Below are 20637 nucleotides of genomic sequence, written 5' to 3' on the forward strand. Positions count from 1 at the left end.
ATTTAAAAATGACTTCTTTAGAGATCAATATGTTAAAATATTAGGGTGAAATATGAGTATATACTTATTTCACCGAGAATAATCTTGTTTTTGGATCTTATGACACTACTGATTTTATAGTCTAGAATAGAACGTAAAAATGTATTATTAAATGAAGGATTAAAAAATGTTATGGCAAAAACCTACTAGGCATCAACTAAAATATCCAACACTACATATACTGCTTTTGAAAGCAGATAGTATGGGCCCCTGCACTTAGTGGCTAAAATCCTCACCTTGTAAGTGCTGGCATCTCACATGGGCACTGGTTCATGTCCTGGCTGCTCTACTTCCCATCCAGCTCCCTGCTTGTAGCCTGGGAAACTAGTCAAGGATGGCCCAAAGCCTTGGGACCCTGCACCCATGTGGGAAACCCAGAAAAAGCTCCTGGCTCCTGGCTCCAGATTGGCTCAGCTCCAGCCACTTGAGTGAATGAGTGGATAGAAGATCTTTCTCTCTGTTTCTCCTTCTCTCTGTAAATCTGCCTTTCCAATAAAAATAAATAAATCTTAAGAATTAAAAAAAAAAAAAAAGCAAGCAAGCAAGCAGATGGTCTAAGTATTTGGAGCCCTGATACCAACATGGGAGACCAGAATGAAACTCCTGGCTCCTGTCTGTGGCCTGACCCAGATGTGGCAAAATATTTATTTAAAAGAGATGTTTATTTTGGTGAAAATATTTAAATCCATATGTAAACATTCTTCAAAACGCTTATGAAACAACGCTTTTTTTTTAAAAAGGTTTATTTTTATTGGAAAGGCAAATCTACAGATGGAGAGAGAGGGACTCCCTATGCGGGTACCCAAGGCCTTTCCAGAGCCACAGTCAGGGAGCTGGATCAGAAGTGGAGCAGCTGGAACATGAACCAGCCATATGGAATGCCAGTATTTGTAGGTGGAGAATTAGGCAGCTGAACCATTGCACCAATCCCCATAAATGGTATTTTGAAAAAACGATATATGGATATCAAAAAAGATTGGGCCACTAAAATGAACTTATCTTTTAATTCTATATTCTATGAACTTTTTAAGTACCCTTAAACAGGAAAAGGTCCAGAAGGATACAATCAAACTGAGCAATGATACCAGGAGATGGAAGTAGAAGACAGGGATGATAGAGAACCTCTGCCTTCAATAACTATGTAGCATCTACAAAGCGCATGCACTACCTTTAAAATTAAAGGAACGGGCATTTAGCTCAGCGGGTAAGACACTGCTTCGGACACCCGTGCTCCGAATTAAAAATCCACAGATTCAAGTCCCAGCTCTGCTTCCAATGACAGCTTCCTGATAACGCATCTCCTAGGAGGGAGCAGGTGAGGGCTAAGTGCTTGGGTCTTGCCTCCCTCAAACAAAACTCAGATGGAGTTCCTGCCTCCTGACTTCAGCCTCAAGTATCTGCAGTTATTTTTAGTATTAGGGAGTAGATTGGAGGCTCAGAGATTGCTGCCTGTGTGTTCTCTCTGAATTTCAAATGAAATAAAAATGTTTAAAATCATTTACAAAATTTAAACTGTCTGGGCCCGGCGGCGTGGCCTAGCGGCTAAAGTCCTCGCCTTGAAAGCCCCGGGATCCCATATGGGCGCCGGTTCTAATCCCGGCAGCTCCACTTCCCATCCAGCTCCCTGCTTGTGGCCTGGGAAAGCAGTTGAGGACGGCCCAATGCATTGGGACCCTGCACCCGCGTGGGAGACCCGGAAGAGGTTCCAGGTTCCCGGCTTCGGATCGGTGCGCATCGGCCCGTTGCGGCTCACTTGGGGAGTGAATCATCGGACGGAAGATCTTCCTCTCTGTCTCTCCTCTGTATATATCTGGCTGTAATAAAATGAATAAATCTTAAAAAAAAAAATTTAAACTGTCAATAACCCACTACACTTTGAAAAATTAAGATATATATCTGCACAGTGGAATACAATTCAGCAATAAAAAAGAATTGAACGCTGATATATGAACAACACGAGGGGTAGACACTGTGTCATAGTGGTCTAAAGTTGCTACCTGCAGTGCCAGTATTTCATATAGGTGTTGGTTTGATTCCCAGCCACTCAATTTCCAATCCAACTCCCTGCTAACGCACCTGGGAAAGCAGGGGAGGATGGCCACAGTGCTTGGACTCCTATATCCACTTGGGAGACCTGGAAAAAACTGGTTCCTGGCTACAAAACAATAGCAGTACTTCTAATTGAAATTAAGATCCACAGTATCCTTACTTCATGCAATCATTACACCCATGCTTCCTTTCCTCTAAAAGCCCGCTTCTAAATGATGCCAATATAATCAATCATTTTTAACCTCACAACATAACATGGAACAAATATTTTCAACTGAGCAGAAATACCTTAAGGCAAGCAAAACAGATTCTGTCTGTGTCAATACAGAGGTTCAATGTTGCATGCTTCCAGATCATTACATAGTTGCTTATAAATACTTAGAACACTGACTGATTTACAAAGTAAGATCACAGTGTTGAACATTTCCTAAAATGAATTCCTTCTCTTACCAGTTCTGCAAAATCTGCAGCCTCTAAGTCACTCAATGCTGTGTCTAATTCCACCTATGTAAGGGAAAAAAATGAGCAATTCAAACATTTGAGTCACATTTATTACTTTTCAATAATGATCACAGAAAGAGGGCTTAATAACTACTTCAAGAGTTAAGTATTTGTCTCCTTTACATTATTTTAAATATATTGAAACATCAAATATTTTTAAGCTTCAAATTATAAAATTATTGATGTACTTAACATATGGGAATTTTCAACTATTCCTCAGTTATTACAAAATGACTTTCATTTTGTTTTCAATGTAAAACAATTGAAAAAGCTACAAAACTGTCTATTGGCTTTAAGTTGGAAAAAGTTTTTAACCCCTTAAATTCTTTACAGGAAAATGAAAATTACTCCGAATGTAGTCGATGCATTTGGCTTTCTATTTCCATTTCCTGTATATTTCTCAACACTTGGGTTCTTCAAAAAAATAGCAACATGTTTCCCCATCTCTCCTTACATATGACATTGTGTAAAAAAGGGTTGTCACCTTTTATTCATAGATTAAAACATGAAGGCAGGGTTCCCTTGGCATCTGGCACAGTGTAAGTATCCCACAGAGTTAGTAGAAAAAGCTTCTTGCTTAGGGTTTGGCTTCAGTTTCTATGGAGACTGCCTGAAACACTCCAAATTTCAAAAATAGAATAAACTGAACCTTCTACTTGATCTGTAATGCAAATACGTATATCTATAAACTAAAAAGTATGGCAATTAGTCCGTAGCATTCATACTATTTGTGAAACAGAATGCTTTTGTTTTTTTTTTTTTTCTTTGAAGGGTAAGGTACTCTTTGCTGGATGACACTGCACAAACTGTCCTGCTGAGGTGACAAAAGATTCTGAAGCATTAGTCATGCTTTCCAATCTTTTGCAGAGTATTACTTATTACTATCCATGACCTACATTTTTCTGCATTTAGTAAATACTTCATGTTCTGTTTTCTGGCATTTATCTGTGAAAATCACTGGACAATGGGAAAATTATTAACTTGTGATTTTTGATGTCAGGAAATATTTAATGAGTTTTTATTCCTGTTCCCGAATAAGAATTCAAGCACAGAAGAATAATGTAACTAAAATACAGGAGCAATGTAACTATTTCTTCATACTCAGAAAATTCAATTTTTACCCAGTTAAAAATAATGATTTCCACCTAAAATTTGTCAGGCACAAGTTATCTCACAAATGGTATTTTTAACTAGATTTTTTAAGGCTTAAGTTTCTTTCTATTTTCCACTAGAATACATATAGATAACAAACCTTATAATTTTTAAGACAGAAAAATCTCAGAAAAAGAATGTGTATCAGTTTTTAAAATTTGTTTATGAATCAAAAATTTCACTTAGTTTTGGTCTCTAGTTGCACATGTAAGGATGCTGAAGTTGTCACTTCAGGCTAACAAAAGTCAAGAGCTGAACAGAGCGCCAAAAGAGTAACTCTCCTCGGATCCGTGAGAAAGGCTGTCACAGGGTAGAAAGGCAGACAGATGAACACAGACACTCATACCAGCCAGACTCCTGGGCAGAAACCATTAACAGAACCAAGAGTAGGACAAGAAAACTTGAACTATAATTGACAAATTATTCCCTGAGGACAAGTCTGAGAGAAAACACCAGATGGGCCCAGGCTTCAAAGACCTACATACTTCTGTGAATTTTGCCACCAGGAGCTTGACAAAGTTGTCACAGTAAATAATGGAGGGAAATCCCTTCATACTACCAACGGGGAGAAGGAAAAGGAACTACTTTGCAACATGCCAGGTCCACACAAAAACCTACACAAAGATATTCAGAAGAGCTGTATTCACAACTGCCAGAACTTAGAAACAACCAAGACACCTTTCACTAGGAAAATGGATAAACTGTGCTAATCTGAACAAAAGACTTATTTAGTACTTTAAAAAAGACATGAATTGTCAAGCCATGAAAAGACACAAAGAGGAATTTAAATTCATACTAATAGGGTCTGATTGAAAAGGCTATCTATGTAATTTGAACCACAAGACATTTTGGAAGAGGCCAAACTCTGGAGACAGTTAAAGATTGGTTTTTGTAGGGCGTTGGTGGACAGTGAAGACAGGGAGGGAAAGACAGGCAGAACAGAGAGGAGTTTAGGACAGTGGAAATGCCCCATATGACATTACAATGGCAGGTACACGTCATTACACATCTTTCCAGGTCTACACACCCCCAAGAGTATAACCTACTGCAAAGTGGGGACTGTGGTGATTAACATGTGCCAACATAGATTCATCAAAGTTAACAACTGTTCCATTCTGTGGGATGCTGATAACAGGGGTGTGGGCAAGGGGGTGAGGTGGGAGGCGGGGTACAAAGGAAATCTCTGAGCTTTCCTTAAGTTCTGTATTCATCTAATATTGTTCTAAAAAACAAAGTCTTGAAAAAACCAAGAGGGTTATTACGTTATTCAACATTTGCACTAATCAACAGACCTTTAGACCTTCTCAGAAAGTATCTACCTCCCTTTCCAAAGTATTGTTCTTAATTTCCCTAACTACATGGTAAAATATAGACACATTTCAGTTATTTCCCCAGTGTTTCCTGCATAATAATCTCACTGGTCCAACTTCACTGTGAACACCAAAGAGTTTTTCTGGATTCCACAAAACACAGCACAAAATGGAGCATATGGTAAAAGGAACACTGAAGTCTATCCACACAGTAGAATCAGACTTAGCCAGAACAAAAACCAACAACCAAGGCTTTGGCAAGGCAAACAACTACTATGATGTGAGGCAATGAATTAGAAAACGTATACCGGACCTCACAATGACTTCTTAGCTTGGTATTTTTTTTCCTTTATAAGATTTGTTTATCTTCATTGGAAAGTCAGATTTTACAGAGAGAAGGAGAGACAAAGAGCTTCCATCTGCTGTTCCAATCCACAAGTGGTCACAACAACTGGAGCTAAACCGATCTGAAGACAGGACCTAAGAGCTTCTTTTGGGTCTCCCACAAGGGTGTAGAATCCCAAGGTTTTGGGCCGTCCTTGACTGCTTTTCCATGCCATAAGCAGGGAGCTGGAAGGAAGGTGGAGTAGCCGGGATACGAACTGGCACAGATATGGGATCCCAGTGCATGCAAGTCAAGGACTTTAGCCACTAGGCCACCATACTGGAACCCAACGTGTAAATCTTTTAATCAAAAGTGTACAAACTTAAAAAAAAAATCAATGAAAAGTAAATCTGTATGTAAGTGGTAGCTTTACCACGTTTTTGTAAGATCAAAATGGACTATTTTAAAATGTCTTTAATTTCTTGGGAGATTAAATTTAATCTCATTGTTATGTAAATGCTCTGCTGTCCCTAATGAACATGAAGGGACACGGCTACTATAAACAGAAGAGGCTACACATTTTGACAGATGAAGTTGCTTTGAAGATAGGCATGAGAGCCTGGGTATCTGCCATCCACAAGGGCAGGCTTCATGAGACGGAACTTTCTGGATCAGCCAGTATGCTTGGCATCTGGGGCTTTTGAAGGACAAGAGACTCCAGAACAGATGAGTTTTGGAGTCAGGGTCTTCTTATCTTAAAGGTAAAGTTAATTACTTTTTGTCTTTATCAGACACTTACATTTTGTTATGAAAATAGGATGAGCTTTCCACACACACAAACATATAGGTTTTTATATGATTTAGAACACTGAGCAAGGAGACTGAAAGATCAATCTGAATCATTAGTAAGCTGTCAAAAAGCATTTGCTCTACCATACTTAGTTTCATGAAGAGTCAGACCTTAGATTATGTTTTTACTGCAATGTAATCTGGGTTTTTCTCACGGGAAGAAAAAATGGTATGACATGGTGCCTCATTCAATACCAAAAGAAATTCTGTACTAACTAGTGATCTATACTGATTTTAAAATGTTTGAAAAGACTTTGTGAATCACACAGTAGTAATTATTCTGGAAATACAAATGTATGTAAGTTACACTGGCAACACTTAACCACAACAAAGTCTTACCCATGCTAACTAACTTAAGAGATAAGCCAAAAGTTAACCATATAGGTTCATATAAAAATTTTTTTTATCTTTCCCCTGTATCTGGGGTCAGGGGAGAAACAAAGGGAGAAGCCCCACCCAGTCTCCCACACATCCCAGGTCCCCAATGTGGGGCATGTTCCGAGGATCCTGCTCAAGTAGTTTTGATAGTTCAACAGTTCTGAACTGCTGCCAATCTCGCCGCTCCAATCATGATGAAATCTATTCAGAATCCACTGGCTGACATAGTCTCTTCATGGTTGGGGTTCTGAGATCAGCAATTCAGATGGAGGGATCTCCAAAGAAACTTCATCTGAGATGATCCCAGACCTGATTCTTGTATGTGCTTGCCAGTACAGGGTCTGGCACCATCTGTCGCCCCAATCAGCTTATGCACATGTTGGTCGCTGCAATTGCTGGGTCAGTTCTGCTTCCAGCCCTGTCTTCCACTGGAAACAACGGTTGTTGCAGTCCTGCAAGATCCTGCCCACTTCATACTGGGCCCTCACACAAACCAGTGGGAGCTGCAGCCTAGTTGGTGCAGCTAATTACCCTGGTTCCCGTGCTTGCCAGTATATGCCGCAGATTAGTCCAGTCTGTCCTACATCCCATTCAGCTCTCGTACATGTCAATGGGCATTGAAGCCTAGTTCAACCTAACCAGCTCCACTATCCAACCCACACACTTACTGGCGGGTACCTTTTAGTCTAGCCACCCCTGCCCCTGTCCTGGTTTTCATGTTCTCCAGTGGGAGTGGTAACCCAAGAGGGAGAAGCCCACCATTTCCCTTCTAAGCCACTCCACCTTCTGGATTATGCACTCTCCAGGTAGTTCTGAAGTTTAACTTGACAGATTTAGCCCTCAGTGCCATTTCCTGTCAGCTGATGCTGCCGCAAAGCCCAACCAACCCTGACCCACTCTAATTTTTTCTTGTAACAGAACAGTCAGCCCAAACCTGGCTTTTCCATGATCTAGCCCACATGAGGACCACAGGTGTTGTGGCCCTGCCTGGTCTGGCGCATCCCAACCCACACTCTCAAGTGTGCGTGGTTATCCAGCAGGGGAACCCACATTCCCCCTGCCAGCTTTGCCTCCTCCCTCCCTGGTTCTCACATGTGCTGTTTGGGCGCTGCGGCCACATCTGCTACGGCCCATCTCATCTTGGCATTCTATACTGTACACTGGTTTGTGTCACAACTGAACCCGGCCCAACCCATACTCTATTCTGGTGCTCGGATTCACCAACGGGTGATGTGAACTGGCTCAGCCTGGTTTGCCCCTGACCTATGCCAACTGTATGCTGGCGGGTATCTTCCTCTGGCCTGGTCTGGGTTGCTGCCTATTGTGGTTTTTGTGCTTACCGACAGAGGAGTTTCCAAGCTCCTCCATTAGAACCTCTCCCTATGCCAGGTTTTGCACATACTGATGGTTCCATGGGTCAGCCCTCCTTGCTGGACTTCAATCCATTCCAGTTCTTGATGTTGGATGTATCAGCCCAGGCAAGGCATGTCCATACCCAGACACTGCTCACACACGGCTCAGTAGGGACAGAGACCCAGCCTAGTCCATCCTACATCTACCCAGGTTCTCCAAAGCACCAGATGGTGCTGGTATCTAACCCGGTTAGGTTTACCCAGCCCCAGTTCACAATTGTGCCAGGGGAGATTGCAGCCATATATAGACCAGAACGCAGCCTCCACTCAGGCTCCTACACTCTCTCGTGGGAATCCCAACCCAGTAAGGGTGTATTCTCAAAGCTCCCCAACCGAGTCTATTCCCAGCCCTAGATTATGCACATTCCAGTGTTGCTATGACCCAGTTGGCATATCCCCTCACCTGTCTCAGCCTTTGCCTTCTATACCGTGGCCTAGTATCCCTGGTTCATGCAGACCAGTCAGTGTAAGAGCCTAGTACGGCATGACCTATGCTCCATTCTGATTTCTGTTCTTTCTTGTGAGTTGGGGTTTGCATTGCCCTGCCCAGTCTGCCCTCTTCCAGTTGCCCTGCCCAGCCTACCCCACATCCTATTTTAGTGTCTTGACCTGCCAAGTGTGACCCGTCCACTGTTTCACCACCCAGTCAGGTATTGGTACCTAGCTTGCCAGACAGGGCCCCAGATATAGCTTTTGTGTGGACTGGTATGTGGCAGTCAGTGATGCTCTGTGCTAACAGCCCATCTCAGGATTCCCATTTGGGCTGGCGAATCAGTCTGCCCAAATAGATCTTACAGTTTCTCCCCTCCAAACCACCAGGTCTCAGTACTCATGCTTACCAGAAGGTTCTGTGACCCCGTTACTGGGAATCACCTAGAATTCATCCCTCACCTACCCTCACACTGGGTTTATCCATGGATGTCCGTAGGTAGCAATTACATATCCTAAAAACCCCAGAGTTCACCGCTGGGCGGCCAGCAGGTAGAGCCCCGCGCCCAATAGGTATAATGGTTGTTCAAAGCTTAGGACTCGATCACCTAGGCTTTGGCCCGAATCCCCAGCATTTATTTTATTTATGTATTTATTTTTATTGGAAAGGCAGATCCATAGAGAGAAAAATTTTTCATCTGCTGGTTTACTTCCCAAATGGCTGAAATGGCCAGATCAGAGCTGACCCAAAACCAGGAGCCAGGAGTCTCTTCCTTGTCTCCCACATGGGTGCAGGATCCCAAGGTCTTGGGCCATCTTCTACTACCTAACCATGAACTAGGCTTCAATGCCCATTGACATGTACAAGGGCTGAATGGAATGTGGGACAGACTGGACTAACCTGCTGCATATACTGGCAAGCACGGGAACTAGGGCAGGGTGCAGGCCTGGTGGGGGTTCTGGGCAGTCAGCCAACTAGGCTGCAGCTCCCACTGGCTTGTGTGAGGGCCCAGCATGAAGTGGGCAGGATCTTGCAGGACTGCAACAACCATTGTTTCCAGTGGAAGTTAGGGCTGGCAATGGAACCGACCCAACTGCAACCACTAGCTGATTGGGGCGATGGACTGTTTCTTTTGGGATCTCCCCAATCAAAGTGCCAGACTCAGAACCCATGGTCTGCCATGCAGTACAAGTTCCAGAGCCAAACCTCCTCAGAGGCTCAGACGGAGCAGTGGAGAGCATAACCAGCTGTACATGGAGGATATGACAGTCTATCAGAACCTGCAGAGGATACCTGACATTACAACCGAGGACTTCAGAAATCAATCAACTACCCAGCCATACGTTGGCAGTGAAAAACTGGGCAAACGGAGACTCTAAGGTGGACTAGGTCAATCAGTGGATTCTGCAGCGACCTCACTGTGCTTGTAATGGAGAGATTGGCAGCAATTCACAACTGTTGAACCATCAAAACCACTTGAGCAAGACCCTCGGAGCATGCCCCACATCAGGGACCTGGGATGGGTGGGAGGCTGGGTGGGGCTTCTCCCTTTATCTCCCCCTTTACCCCAGATACAGGAAAAAGAACAATGTGGAAATAATAGTCTTACCCACTTTCCTGTAGCCCTTGAACCGCTTTGCCCTAATTAACTATGCAAACATTGTCAAAAATAAAGAAAAAAAGAATATGGTGTATTAATTAATCATTTAATCAATTTTAAAAATCTCAGTAGAGGCATAGTGCTAACATTATTAGCTAGCATTATGAAACCCAAATCACTAAATTCTAAAGTAAGACACACCATTTAATTATCATTTCTAAAAAGTACTCTGAATTCAGACAATGTTTAAGTAACACAATAGAGCCAGTTCCTATTTATAAAGAACAATTTGTGTTTCTAATTTTATTGTACTAGATCTTGTGAACCTATTATCTTTAATTCTTACCCATGATCCACAAATGAAAAAAATGAGAAGATAATGGATGCTAGTAAGACCAATGGCTCTAATTGTTATTTACTGACAAGTAATGTTACCTTGATTTCCTGTGGAAGTGTGAGCCATCGAACTCCAGGCAGATTGTCTAAAAGTACGGCACTGGAGGCGTCATATTGCTGGGCACTGGAACCAGGGATGGAATGTAGTTTAGCAGGCTGAAGTGTTCTTTGAAAGAGCAAACTAAAAAAATGATCCAAGCGAGGAACATTCTCAGTCTGGCAAAAGGCACTGGAGAAATAAGAGTTGCAAGTTAGTAATCTAACGTATGGAAAAGACAGTCATTTTGTTGTGTGTTGTTGAGGGGACTGGATGGTCTTGTCCAGTCATAAAGGTGCTCCCTTTTCTTCCTTCTCTCCTAATAAGAATCACTGTTGGATGTTACTGATAGTGTTAAGAAACTCACTGACGGGCCCGGCGGCATGGCCTAGTGGCTAAAATCCTCGCCTTGAAAGCCCCGGGATCCCATATGGGCGCCGGTTCTAATCCTGGCAGCTCCACTTCCCATCCAGCTCCCTGCTTGTGGCCTGGGAAAGCAGCTGAGGACGGCCCAATGCATTGGGACCCTGCACCCGCGTGGGAGACCCGGAAGAGGTTCCTGGTTCCCAGCTTCGGATCGGCGCGCATCGGCCCGTTGCGGCTCACTTGGGGAATGAATCATCGGACGGAAGATCTTCCTCTCTGTCTCTCCTCCTCTGTGTATATCTGGCTGTAATAAAATGAATAAATCTTAAAAAAAAAAAAAAAAAAAGAAACTCACCGTCTACATTTCTGACCTTAAATTCCTCCTCTCAAATGTACTCTGTAGAAGGTGCTATACAAGGTCCACATGTTTAAATCAAGGGGCCTGTCAACCAAGGAAAGAGCTGAAGCACCATTTATGCAAACAATATGTAGCTTTTACTCTGTCTCAAGATATAGCCAAGTTCGCTTCCCTGATGTAAAGTTAAAGGTGGTCATTTGGACTCACACCCATACTTTTGTTTGGTGTATGTGTGTGGTTATGTTTTTTTTCACACCCCTACTTTACACTGATTAGAAATCTCCGTATCAGTACAAGGGTAACACAGCATTGGTGGATGCACAACCATTTGGAGCTCACTCATGTGGAAAACGCTGGTCAGTAACTGTGCTTGACAAGGCTACACCTTCTCAGAGGCCACTCTGGAGAAGCACGTGGCAAACCTGGTAATTTTCTTTCTTTCTTTCTTTCTTTTTTTTTTAATTAATTATGTTGCATTATGTGACACAGTTTCATAGGCTCCAACCCCTCCAAAAAGTCCTCCCCCCATGGTGGATTCCTCCACCTTGTTGCAGTATTACAGTTCAAATTCAGTCAAGATTCTTTCTTTGCAAACATATACCAAGCATAGAGTCCAGCATCTTATTGTCCAGATAAATTCAACAGTTTCTTGGGGAGACCATCTCTGGTCTGAAGGTAGAGCTGGCAGAACATCATCCCAATGAATTAAAAGCCCCAACACAACATCAACAACAATTTACAACATTATGGAATTAATTGACATGGTTTTGAGTAACCAATATGTTAAAAAAATGTAGGTTCTTAACCACATCCTGTGACTACCTCACTGACCTTTCAATTTTAGTTTATATATAGAACTGGCTGCTATACACCTTAAAATGGCTTTAGGGTACTATTCAACTGTCTCGTGTCTATTTTCATGTTAGTATTCAGCAGTTTACAGTATAGAAGCATAATTTTGCTGAACTTGGCAGATTTTAGGATAGTCTAAATTGGCTTATAACTCTAACATGGCATATGCCAACAGTTGAATTGCAGAACAATTTTAGGAGGGATGTGCAGAGAAGTCTTCAATAGCCTAGTGAAGAGTAACTAATCCTCGTGTTCTACCTTGTAAAGTATACGTGAATCCACGCTGACCATTTCCTGTCTAAACCTGGTAATTTTCCCAGATGACACAACCATAGAAAATCCCTTCACATGCTGGGATAACAGTGGCAACAGAGATCAGTTAGAGACAGACACAGAACTGATGCCATTCTGGTTAGGGGAAAAATGTATAGACTGTTATTTGATTTTTGCATATTGATATGCTCTTAAAGTTTTGAAAGCAAAGATGTAATTTGGACCCCCAGAGGTACTTGAGCTTACACAATTTCCATAGAGAAATGCATCCACTTTTCATCCATAATATTGTGTGCTCAAATGTTGAATAATTACCTCAAATTTCCTCCTTCAAATCAAGAAATAGGAATCACAATATATGGTAAAGTTAAAAAGGGGAAAATATGCATAAGTAAGCCCACCGGTGTATAAAGTTTTTCCATACTCTTATGGTACAGAAATATGTGGTAGAACAAACACAGTCACTTCTCTACAGAATACCTTTTTTTTAAAAGCAAGAGTCCATACTATTTTACCAAAAAAAATTTTTTTGAGAAAGAAGCATCATATTTTAAGACAATGAATTTGATAATGTGTAAGTTTAGAAAAACACAGAAATGCATTTCATACTTTACTCTTTTCTGTACAACAAATACTCTGACTTTTACTCCTACAGAAAGAGTATTCACAATGCAACAGCAGTTACATAACTATTTCACTAAAAGTTTCACTGAAGTAGTGAGATTTTTAAAATGTAGAGTTGTAAAATAAAAGACAGTAATGAAAGATGAGAGAGAAGGAGGAGGAGGAACAGCCACATTATTTACAGCAAGAAACAGTATTAGTTACAAATGGTGATATAGAAACATATGCTTAAAACCTGAGATCCAATTCAAGGCACCTACCCATCCAAAGATCCATACATAAACTTCAAGGTTCGGGCGACATCTTCCATCAGGTTCCTTAGCTGAGGAAGCGGAACACTAAAAAATGAAAACATCCATTCAAGTAAAACACAACAAAATAATATTTACCCAATAGAAGCAAAACCATCTTTTACATTTTATGTGAAAAACGTGTCAGTTGTGAACATGGTTGTGAAAAGTGATTTTTCATGATACCAGCAATTGATTTGACATTGAGGCTTCTAGTGTGTTTCAAACATGACTTTTTTAAATATACCTCTATTTGAAAGTAAACTATTTGGACCTGGCATGATAGCTCAATGTCTAAATCCTTGTCTTGCATGTGCTTAGATCTCATATGGACACTGGCTCATGTCCTGGCTGCTCCACTTCCCATTCTAGCAGACAGAAGATCTTTCTCTGTCTCTCCTTCTGTCTGTAAATCTGCTTTTCCAATAAAAACAAATCTTCAAAAAAGAAATAGTGAATTCTTTAACCTTCTTAGAAACTCAGTTTCTTCATGTGTAAATGGAACCCTAATCACTAAGCCTTTCTCAGGCTGAATTTGAGGATTAAATTAAATTAGCACATATATAATACTTAGCATAGCAACTTGTCCCATAGAAATAAACACCTAATTCTTTTGTTGAACTATTTTTTTTAAAAATTCAGAAGGCAGAAGGCAGGAAAGAGAAACAAACAGAAAAAGAGGTTTTTCACCTGCTGGTTCACTCCCCAAATGGTTGCACAGCCAGAGCAAGGCCAGGCAACACCAGAGACCAGGAATTCCACCCAGGTCTCTTGGAAGTGGCAAGTACTTGGGCCATCCACTGCTGCCTTCTCAAGGGCAGAAGCAAGCAGCTGGGATGGAAGAGGAGCAGCCAAGACTCAGGCTGGCAGTCACATGGGATGTTGACATGGCTAACTTGCCATGCCACAACACCAGCCCAAAATGCTGAATTCTTGACACTGTCTAGTAGTTTCCAGATCTCAACTGAATCTTCAACTACTGTGACAAATAATGGCCCAGGTCTTTATCAGGGAGTTGGAAGTTGAGAGTCTGGGGCTACAATTAACATGCATATAGGATGCTGGTATCACAGGAGGCAGCTTTACCGGCTGTGCCACAACTCTGGTCCTCTGGACTTTTCTCATTGAAGGCTTACAAGAGTTCAATTTGGTGGATCTTAATTTCACACTATGCTATAAGATGGGCTGAAGTCCAAGGCTACAAAGTTAGTGTAGCATGCCAGTGATCCACCTTCCTACTGCAAAGCGCCTCCCTGCCATGCACGTTGGTTTTCCAGGTAAGGGTCCTGTTCTGTGCTGCCGCCATCACAGAAGATGTTCCCACCTGAAAACACACACTCCTGGACCACACACCTCACCCCACATCTGCAGACCAGTGCTTCTCCAAGCCTGCCTGTGACGGGAACAATGGTAGGGAGGGAAACACAGGCTGTGGCAGAGAGGCAGGCAAGAGGAAAGTCCCCCGGCTGCCAGTGCACCTGTCACTACCGCTCGCTGTGCTGGGGCTACAGACAGGAGTGAAAGCCAAGGAGGCTCTGTCGATATTTTTTTGTACAGTGCAGACCAAGGAGGGTATTGATGACACCTGTCTCGCCTGGTGATGGGAAGCGAGACAGAATCAGATAAGAAATCTAGCACAGAGTGGTTGGCAAGAGGGACACAGGGGGTGCTGGGCTTTATTTTTATAATGCAGTATAGGAGAGAAATGACATAAATATCTAGAGAAGATGGCTCTCCAAAAATTGAGAAACAGGCCAGAGCTCTCCCAGCTTCAGGATCCACCCACTCCTGACTGCCTTTGGGCTGTTGTTGGTGCAGATGAGCAGCCTTGGCCCCCAGCTCCCCATCCCTGCCTGTGCTATCTGTATCTTACCTTCGTGTTTTCTGTTGCTTCTCTTCCACCATTTGGGCTACTACAAGTTTTATTCTGCCCCTGTAACTTCAACTATCCTATTCTAGATGCTCTCCAATTTGTGCAAACTCACTTTTAAAACAACTCCTTCATGTTTTATGGTTCAACTAATTGTCCTAAAGAAGTCTCCTAGCAGGGTTCATCATAATCCTCCTTTAGACAGCAAAATGCAAATTACAGAGCAAGCACCATCTTCCAGTGTATGTCACAACACCATTACAACCTCATGCTAGATACCCTCAGCTCCTTTTTTATGATAGATTATCTCTCCAAAATTAAAGTCACCTTCAAAATATAATCATTTTGGGGTTGGAGTGGCGGGGTGGGGAGACAGACACTGTGGCATAGTGAGTTACGACACCACCAGCAACACTAGCATCCCATTTCTAAACCTAAGTTCAAGTCCTGGCTGCCCCACCTCTGAATCAGCTCCCTGCTTATGCATCTGGGAAAGCAGGAGATGGTCCTGGCAGCCCTGGGCCATGTCACCCACATGGGAAATCCAGATGTAGGTCCTGATTCCCAGCTTTGGCTCGGCCAAGTCCAGGTCATAGCCATTACTTGAGGAATGAAGCAGCAGTCAGAAAATCCTCCTTTATCACTCTGCCACTCTGCCTTGCAAATACATAAACTCTTTCTTAAAAAGTCATTTTGATACTTTTCACAGAAGCCTTTGGAGTACCTTTTTCTATTGGTAAACAGTAAAGCATATCCACAAATTCTCTGATACACCTTCCCTCAAGAAGTACGGCTTACTTCTCTCCTCCTGAGTACGGACTGGACTTCAGTAACTCATTCTTTTTTTTTTTTTTAATATTTATTTATTGTTGTTGAAAAGGCAGCCTCATGGACAGAAAGATCTTCCATCCCTGGTTCACTCTGCAAATGGCTGCAACAGTCAGAGCTAAACCCATTTGAAGCCAAGAGCTTCATTTAGGTCTCCCACAAAGCTGCAAGGTCCCAAGACTTTGGGTCATCCTCCTCTGCTTTCCCAGGCCACTAGCAGGAAGCTGAATAAGCAGGGAGCTGGATGAGAAGTGAAGCAGCTGGAGCACAAACCAGTGTCCATATGGGGTGCCTGGGCTTGTAGGTAGAGGGTTAGCCAACTGAGTCACCGCAGCAGACCCTCAGTAACACACTTTTAACAGAGTACATGGTAAAAATGACAGCATGTAACTTCCAAGGTTGCACCTAACAAAGTCTTGCAGCTGCTCCTGTTTCTGTTTTGGGCTGCAAGTTAAGTGAAAACCAGCTGAAATGTTATTAGGACATCCAAGAAGCTCCCTGGGGAGAGGCAGGTGGCAAAGATCTAAAGCCTGCTAACAAGGGTCACATGTACAAGCTGCGGTGCCGAGCAGATTCTTTAGTTACCAAGAAGCCTCTGGATAACTGTTTTTTAAAGATTTGTTTATTTTTTTAATTGGAAAGTCAGATAAACAGAGAAGAGGAGAGAGAGAGGAAGATCTTCTGTCCGATGATTCACTCCCCAAACAGCTGCAACAACGGGAGTTGGGCCAATCCGAAGCCAGGAACCTGGAGCCCCTGTGGGATCTCCCACACAGGTGCAAGGGTCCCAAGGCTTTGGGCCATCCTCAATTGCTTTCCCAGGCCACAAGCAGGGAGCTGGAAGGGAAGTGGAGCCGCTGGGATACGAACTGGCGTCCATATGGGATCCTGGCGCGTTCAAGGCAAGGACCTTAGCCGCTAGGTTACTGTGCCAGGCCCAGATGACTGTGTTCTTTGACAACACTGGATGGCATCTTCTAGAGAATCTGGCTAGGATCACCGGGTTACATTTTTCCTAGTTCTGAGCCACCAAAATGTTTACTATTTATAAACTTAAATTACTCCTAAAGTTTTGGTGATAACTGCTTATGCAGCAAAAGAGAACTTATTATTCACTGCGATACAATGAAAGAACTTTGGTTAACAAAGTCATTAATAATTGAAAATAATAGTGCTAAGATGGATTGGATAATGTGTTGTAGGGCAAATCACACCTTTTTTCTTTCTTAGGAAGCTTAAAATAACATTAAAAAATTATATAAACTAGCATGTCCTAATGGTATATTAGTCACAGGCCATAGATTCTGCTAAATATTGATTGACGGACTGATTTGAAAGGCAAAGCTAGAGAGAGGCAGGGAGACAGACAGAAAGGTCTTCCACCCCTTGGTTCATTCTGCAAAATGCTACCACAGCCAGAGCAGTGTGAGACAGGCTGAAGCCAAAGTCAGGAGCTGCATGCAGTCTCCCACAGGACTAACAGGAGACCTGGTGCTTGGGCCATATTCTGCTGTTCTCCCAAGTAATCAGCAGCAGTGCAAGGACTTGGACCAGTGCTTAGATATGAGATACCACTGTCAGAAGTGGCAATTCGTTTACTCTATTTGTTAGATTATTTTTATTTGAAAGGCAGAATTACAGACAGAGAACGAGAGACAGACAGAGAGGTCTTCTATCTGATTGACTCCCCAAATGGCCACAATGGCCAGAGCTGGACCGATCCAATGGGAGGAGCCAGAAGATTCCTCTGGGTTTCCACTGTAGGTAGGTGCTTAGCCAGCTGTGCCACAGCACTGACTCCCAGAAGTGGCAATTTAAATAACTGGATCACAACAACAATTCCACAATGTTTATTTTGATATGTTCATTACTACTTGTAGACGTTATGCCATGATTGGGGGGACTAAAATATATTTAATAGAGATTATCCAAATATTTTAAAAGTAAGTAACACTAAGTCATGTTTTAAAAATCATTACACAGGGATGCAAAAAATAAATTCATTTCCTTAGGGCTGTTCTCCATATTTATAATTCATTCCCATCCTCCTTACCCCTCTTGTTTAATGTGCTATGACATTAGTGAAGCAGTATAGAATTCACACAGGCCCTCATTCATTTCCAGTCCTCCCTCTTTCAATTATGGGACCTGTCACAAAGTATTTAATCTTCTCTTTGTTTTATTTTCCTCATATGAAAAATTGACCTGGTAATTACTAAAATAATCTGAGGTTGATTTTGAAGAATAACTAAGATTAATACAAATGTAAAATACTGGGGTGGCACGAAAAGCCACCACCGCCTGCAGTGCCAGCATTCCATACGGGCACTGGTTTGAGTTCTAGCTGTTCCATTTCCTATGCAGCTCCCTGTTAATGGCCTGGGAAGACAGCAGAGAGTGGCCCTAAGTACTTGGGACCTTGCACCTATGTGGGAGACCTGGAAGAAGCTCCCGGCTCCTAGCTTCAGATAGGATCAGCTCTGGCCATTGTGGCACTTGGGGAGTGAACCAGCAGACAGAAGATCTTTCTCTATAATTCCTTCTTTCTGTAAATCTGTCTTCCCAGTAAAAAGAAAGAAGTCTTTAAAAAAAAAAATGGAAAAAGCTCTTGACGCCCTCCTGAGTCCCAGCTTTGGCCTGGCCCACCACTGGCTACTGTGGCCATCTGGAGAGTAAACCAGCAGATGCAAGATCTCATTCTCTCTGTAACTCTGACCTGCCAAGTACAATAAATTTTCTCTAATTCTTTTGCACAAATAAATCTTTAAAACAAACAAACACAATAAAATACTTGCAGAGATCCTTGGAGTCCTAATCAGTTTGTCACACAAATCCTGTTACTACCTCCAATTACTAACCTAAGATATATTTTAAAACATCCCTCCCTTGGCCCGGTGCAGTAGCCTAGCAACTAGAGTCCTCACCTTGAACATGCCAGGATCCCATATGGGTGCCAGTTCTAATGCCGGCAGCCTTGCTTCCCATCCAGCTCCCTGCTTGGGAAAGCAGTCAAGGATGGCCCAAAGCCTTGGGACCCTGCACCCATGTAGGAGACCTGGAAGAGGCTCTGGGCTCCTGGCTTCAGATTGGCTCAGCAACGGCTGTTGCAGTTACCTGAGGAGTAAAACATCGGAAGGAAGATCTTCCTTTCTGTCTTTCCTCCTCTATGTATATTTGTCTTTCCAATAATAAATTTAAAAAAAATACCTCCCCCCAAAAGTTAAGAAGATCATAAGAATATAAAGTATAATTAGAGAAGTCACTTTAGAGTTACATATTATTTTGTCCAAAAGTGATCAACAACAGGGCAAAATACCCTCTTATTGGCGGTTAATTCTCCATGATTTCCAATAGTAAAAAGCAAAAACAACAAACAGCCTGTAAAACCCAACATCAAAATGACAGTTTTATCAGAAGTCTGAGTGGAGGTCAAGCTCATCTCTGGGTGCCCTTTGTACTGGCCATGAGAGAGGGATGTGTACAGACAGTACCCACCTTGCCTGCACTTCTGGACCACCTCTCCCAAAAGAATGCAGGCCAACTAGCTTATAAGTGCAGCACACCTGCCAATCATAAAAGTGCTTCAGGAGGTCAACTTCTGATGACATCAACTGTTTCATGAAATGGACCTTGCTAACAATATGATTTTTAAGGTAAACAAAAATCTCAACTTACTCTTCAGCAGGCAGGCCAATTAGCAACAACTTGTCAGATTCTTTCCAATAAGCTACGTGAACTTGTTTCACATTTAGCAGGAGAGATGAGCTGAGAAAAAAACATAAACTCAAAATAAGGTTAGAATATCTTCAATGTCTTATTATGATAATAACCATTCATGAAAGTTTATATATGGTATGATTCATGACCATGGGATTAGTAGAAACATTTCTTTTTCTTTTCTCAAGATTTATTTATTTTTACTAGAAAGGCAGATTTACAGAGAGGAGACACAAAGATCTTTCATCTACTCAGTGACTCATCCAATGACTGCAATGGCCAGAGCTGAGCCAATCCGAAGAGCCAGGAGCTTCTTCCAGGTCTCCCACACAGGTGCAGGGTTCTAAGGCTTTGGGTCACCCTCCACTGCTTTCTCAGGCCACAGGCAGGGAGCTGGATAATATGTGGAGCAGCTGGAATGAACCAGTACCCATATGCGGTACTGGCACATGCAGGCAGATTAGCCAGTTGAGTCACTGTGCTAACCCCAACAGGCAAATTTTTAGCTACACAGAAAATGCTAAGAATTCTATGATACACATATTCTAAAATTTTTAGAAAACCAAATAAATGTTCTCAATATACTCTAAAGCACTTACTTTAAAAAATAGTAACAAAACAGAACAAAAACACCAAATAACTCAGCCAAATAAAAGTAGATTTGTTATAGAAAAGCTAGATTCATTAGAGAAAATACTTTTGGGGCCCAGTATGATGGCTCAGTTGCTAAATCTTCCCCTTTCAAGCTTCAGGATCCCAAATGGGCCCCAGCTCATGTTCCAGCTGCTCCAATTCACATCCAACTCCCTGCCTATGGCCTGTGAAAGCAGTAGAGGACAGCCCAAAGACTTGTGACCTTGTACCCACGTGGGAGAGCCAGAGGAAGTTCCTGGCTCCTAGCTTCAGATCAGCTTAGTTCTGGCCATTGGCACCACTTGCAAAGTGAACCAGTGGAAGGAAGATCTTTCTCTCTGTAAATCT

General features: G+C 42.4%; 1 protein-coding gene across 5 annotated transcripts in view; it reads right to left on the reverse strand.

Annotated features, from left to right (window-relative positions):
* The window catches only part of INTU (inturned planar cell polarity protein), a 95443-nt gene that overhangs the window by 18963 nt on the left and 55843 nt on the right, over positions 1-20637 (reverse strand). For all 5 annotated transcript variants that reach the window (XM_058666872.1, XM_058666874.1, XM_058666875.1 and 2 more), the window contains 4 exons: positions 19615-19704; positions 13212-13289; positions 10481-10670; positions 2539-2592 (listed from right to left, as the gene is read on the reverse strand). In XM_058666872.1, coding sequence (XP_058522855.1) covers positions 2539-2592; positions 10481-10670; positions 13212-13289; positions 19615-19704 — 412 coding nt within the window. The remainder of the gene's footprint in view (positions 1-2538; positions 2593-10480; positions 10671-13211; positions 13290-19614; positions 19705-20637) is intronic.

The sequence above is a fragment of the Ochotona princeps genome, chromosome 7 (assembly GCF_030435755.1).
Source record: "Ochotona princeps isolate mOchPri1 chromosome 7, mOchPri1.hap1, whole genome shotgun sequence".
Lineage (NCBI taxonomy): Eukaryota > Metazoa > Chordata > Mammalia > Lagomorpha > Ochotonidae > Ochotona > Ochotona princeps.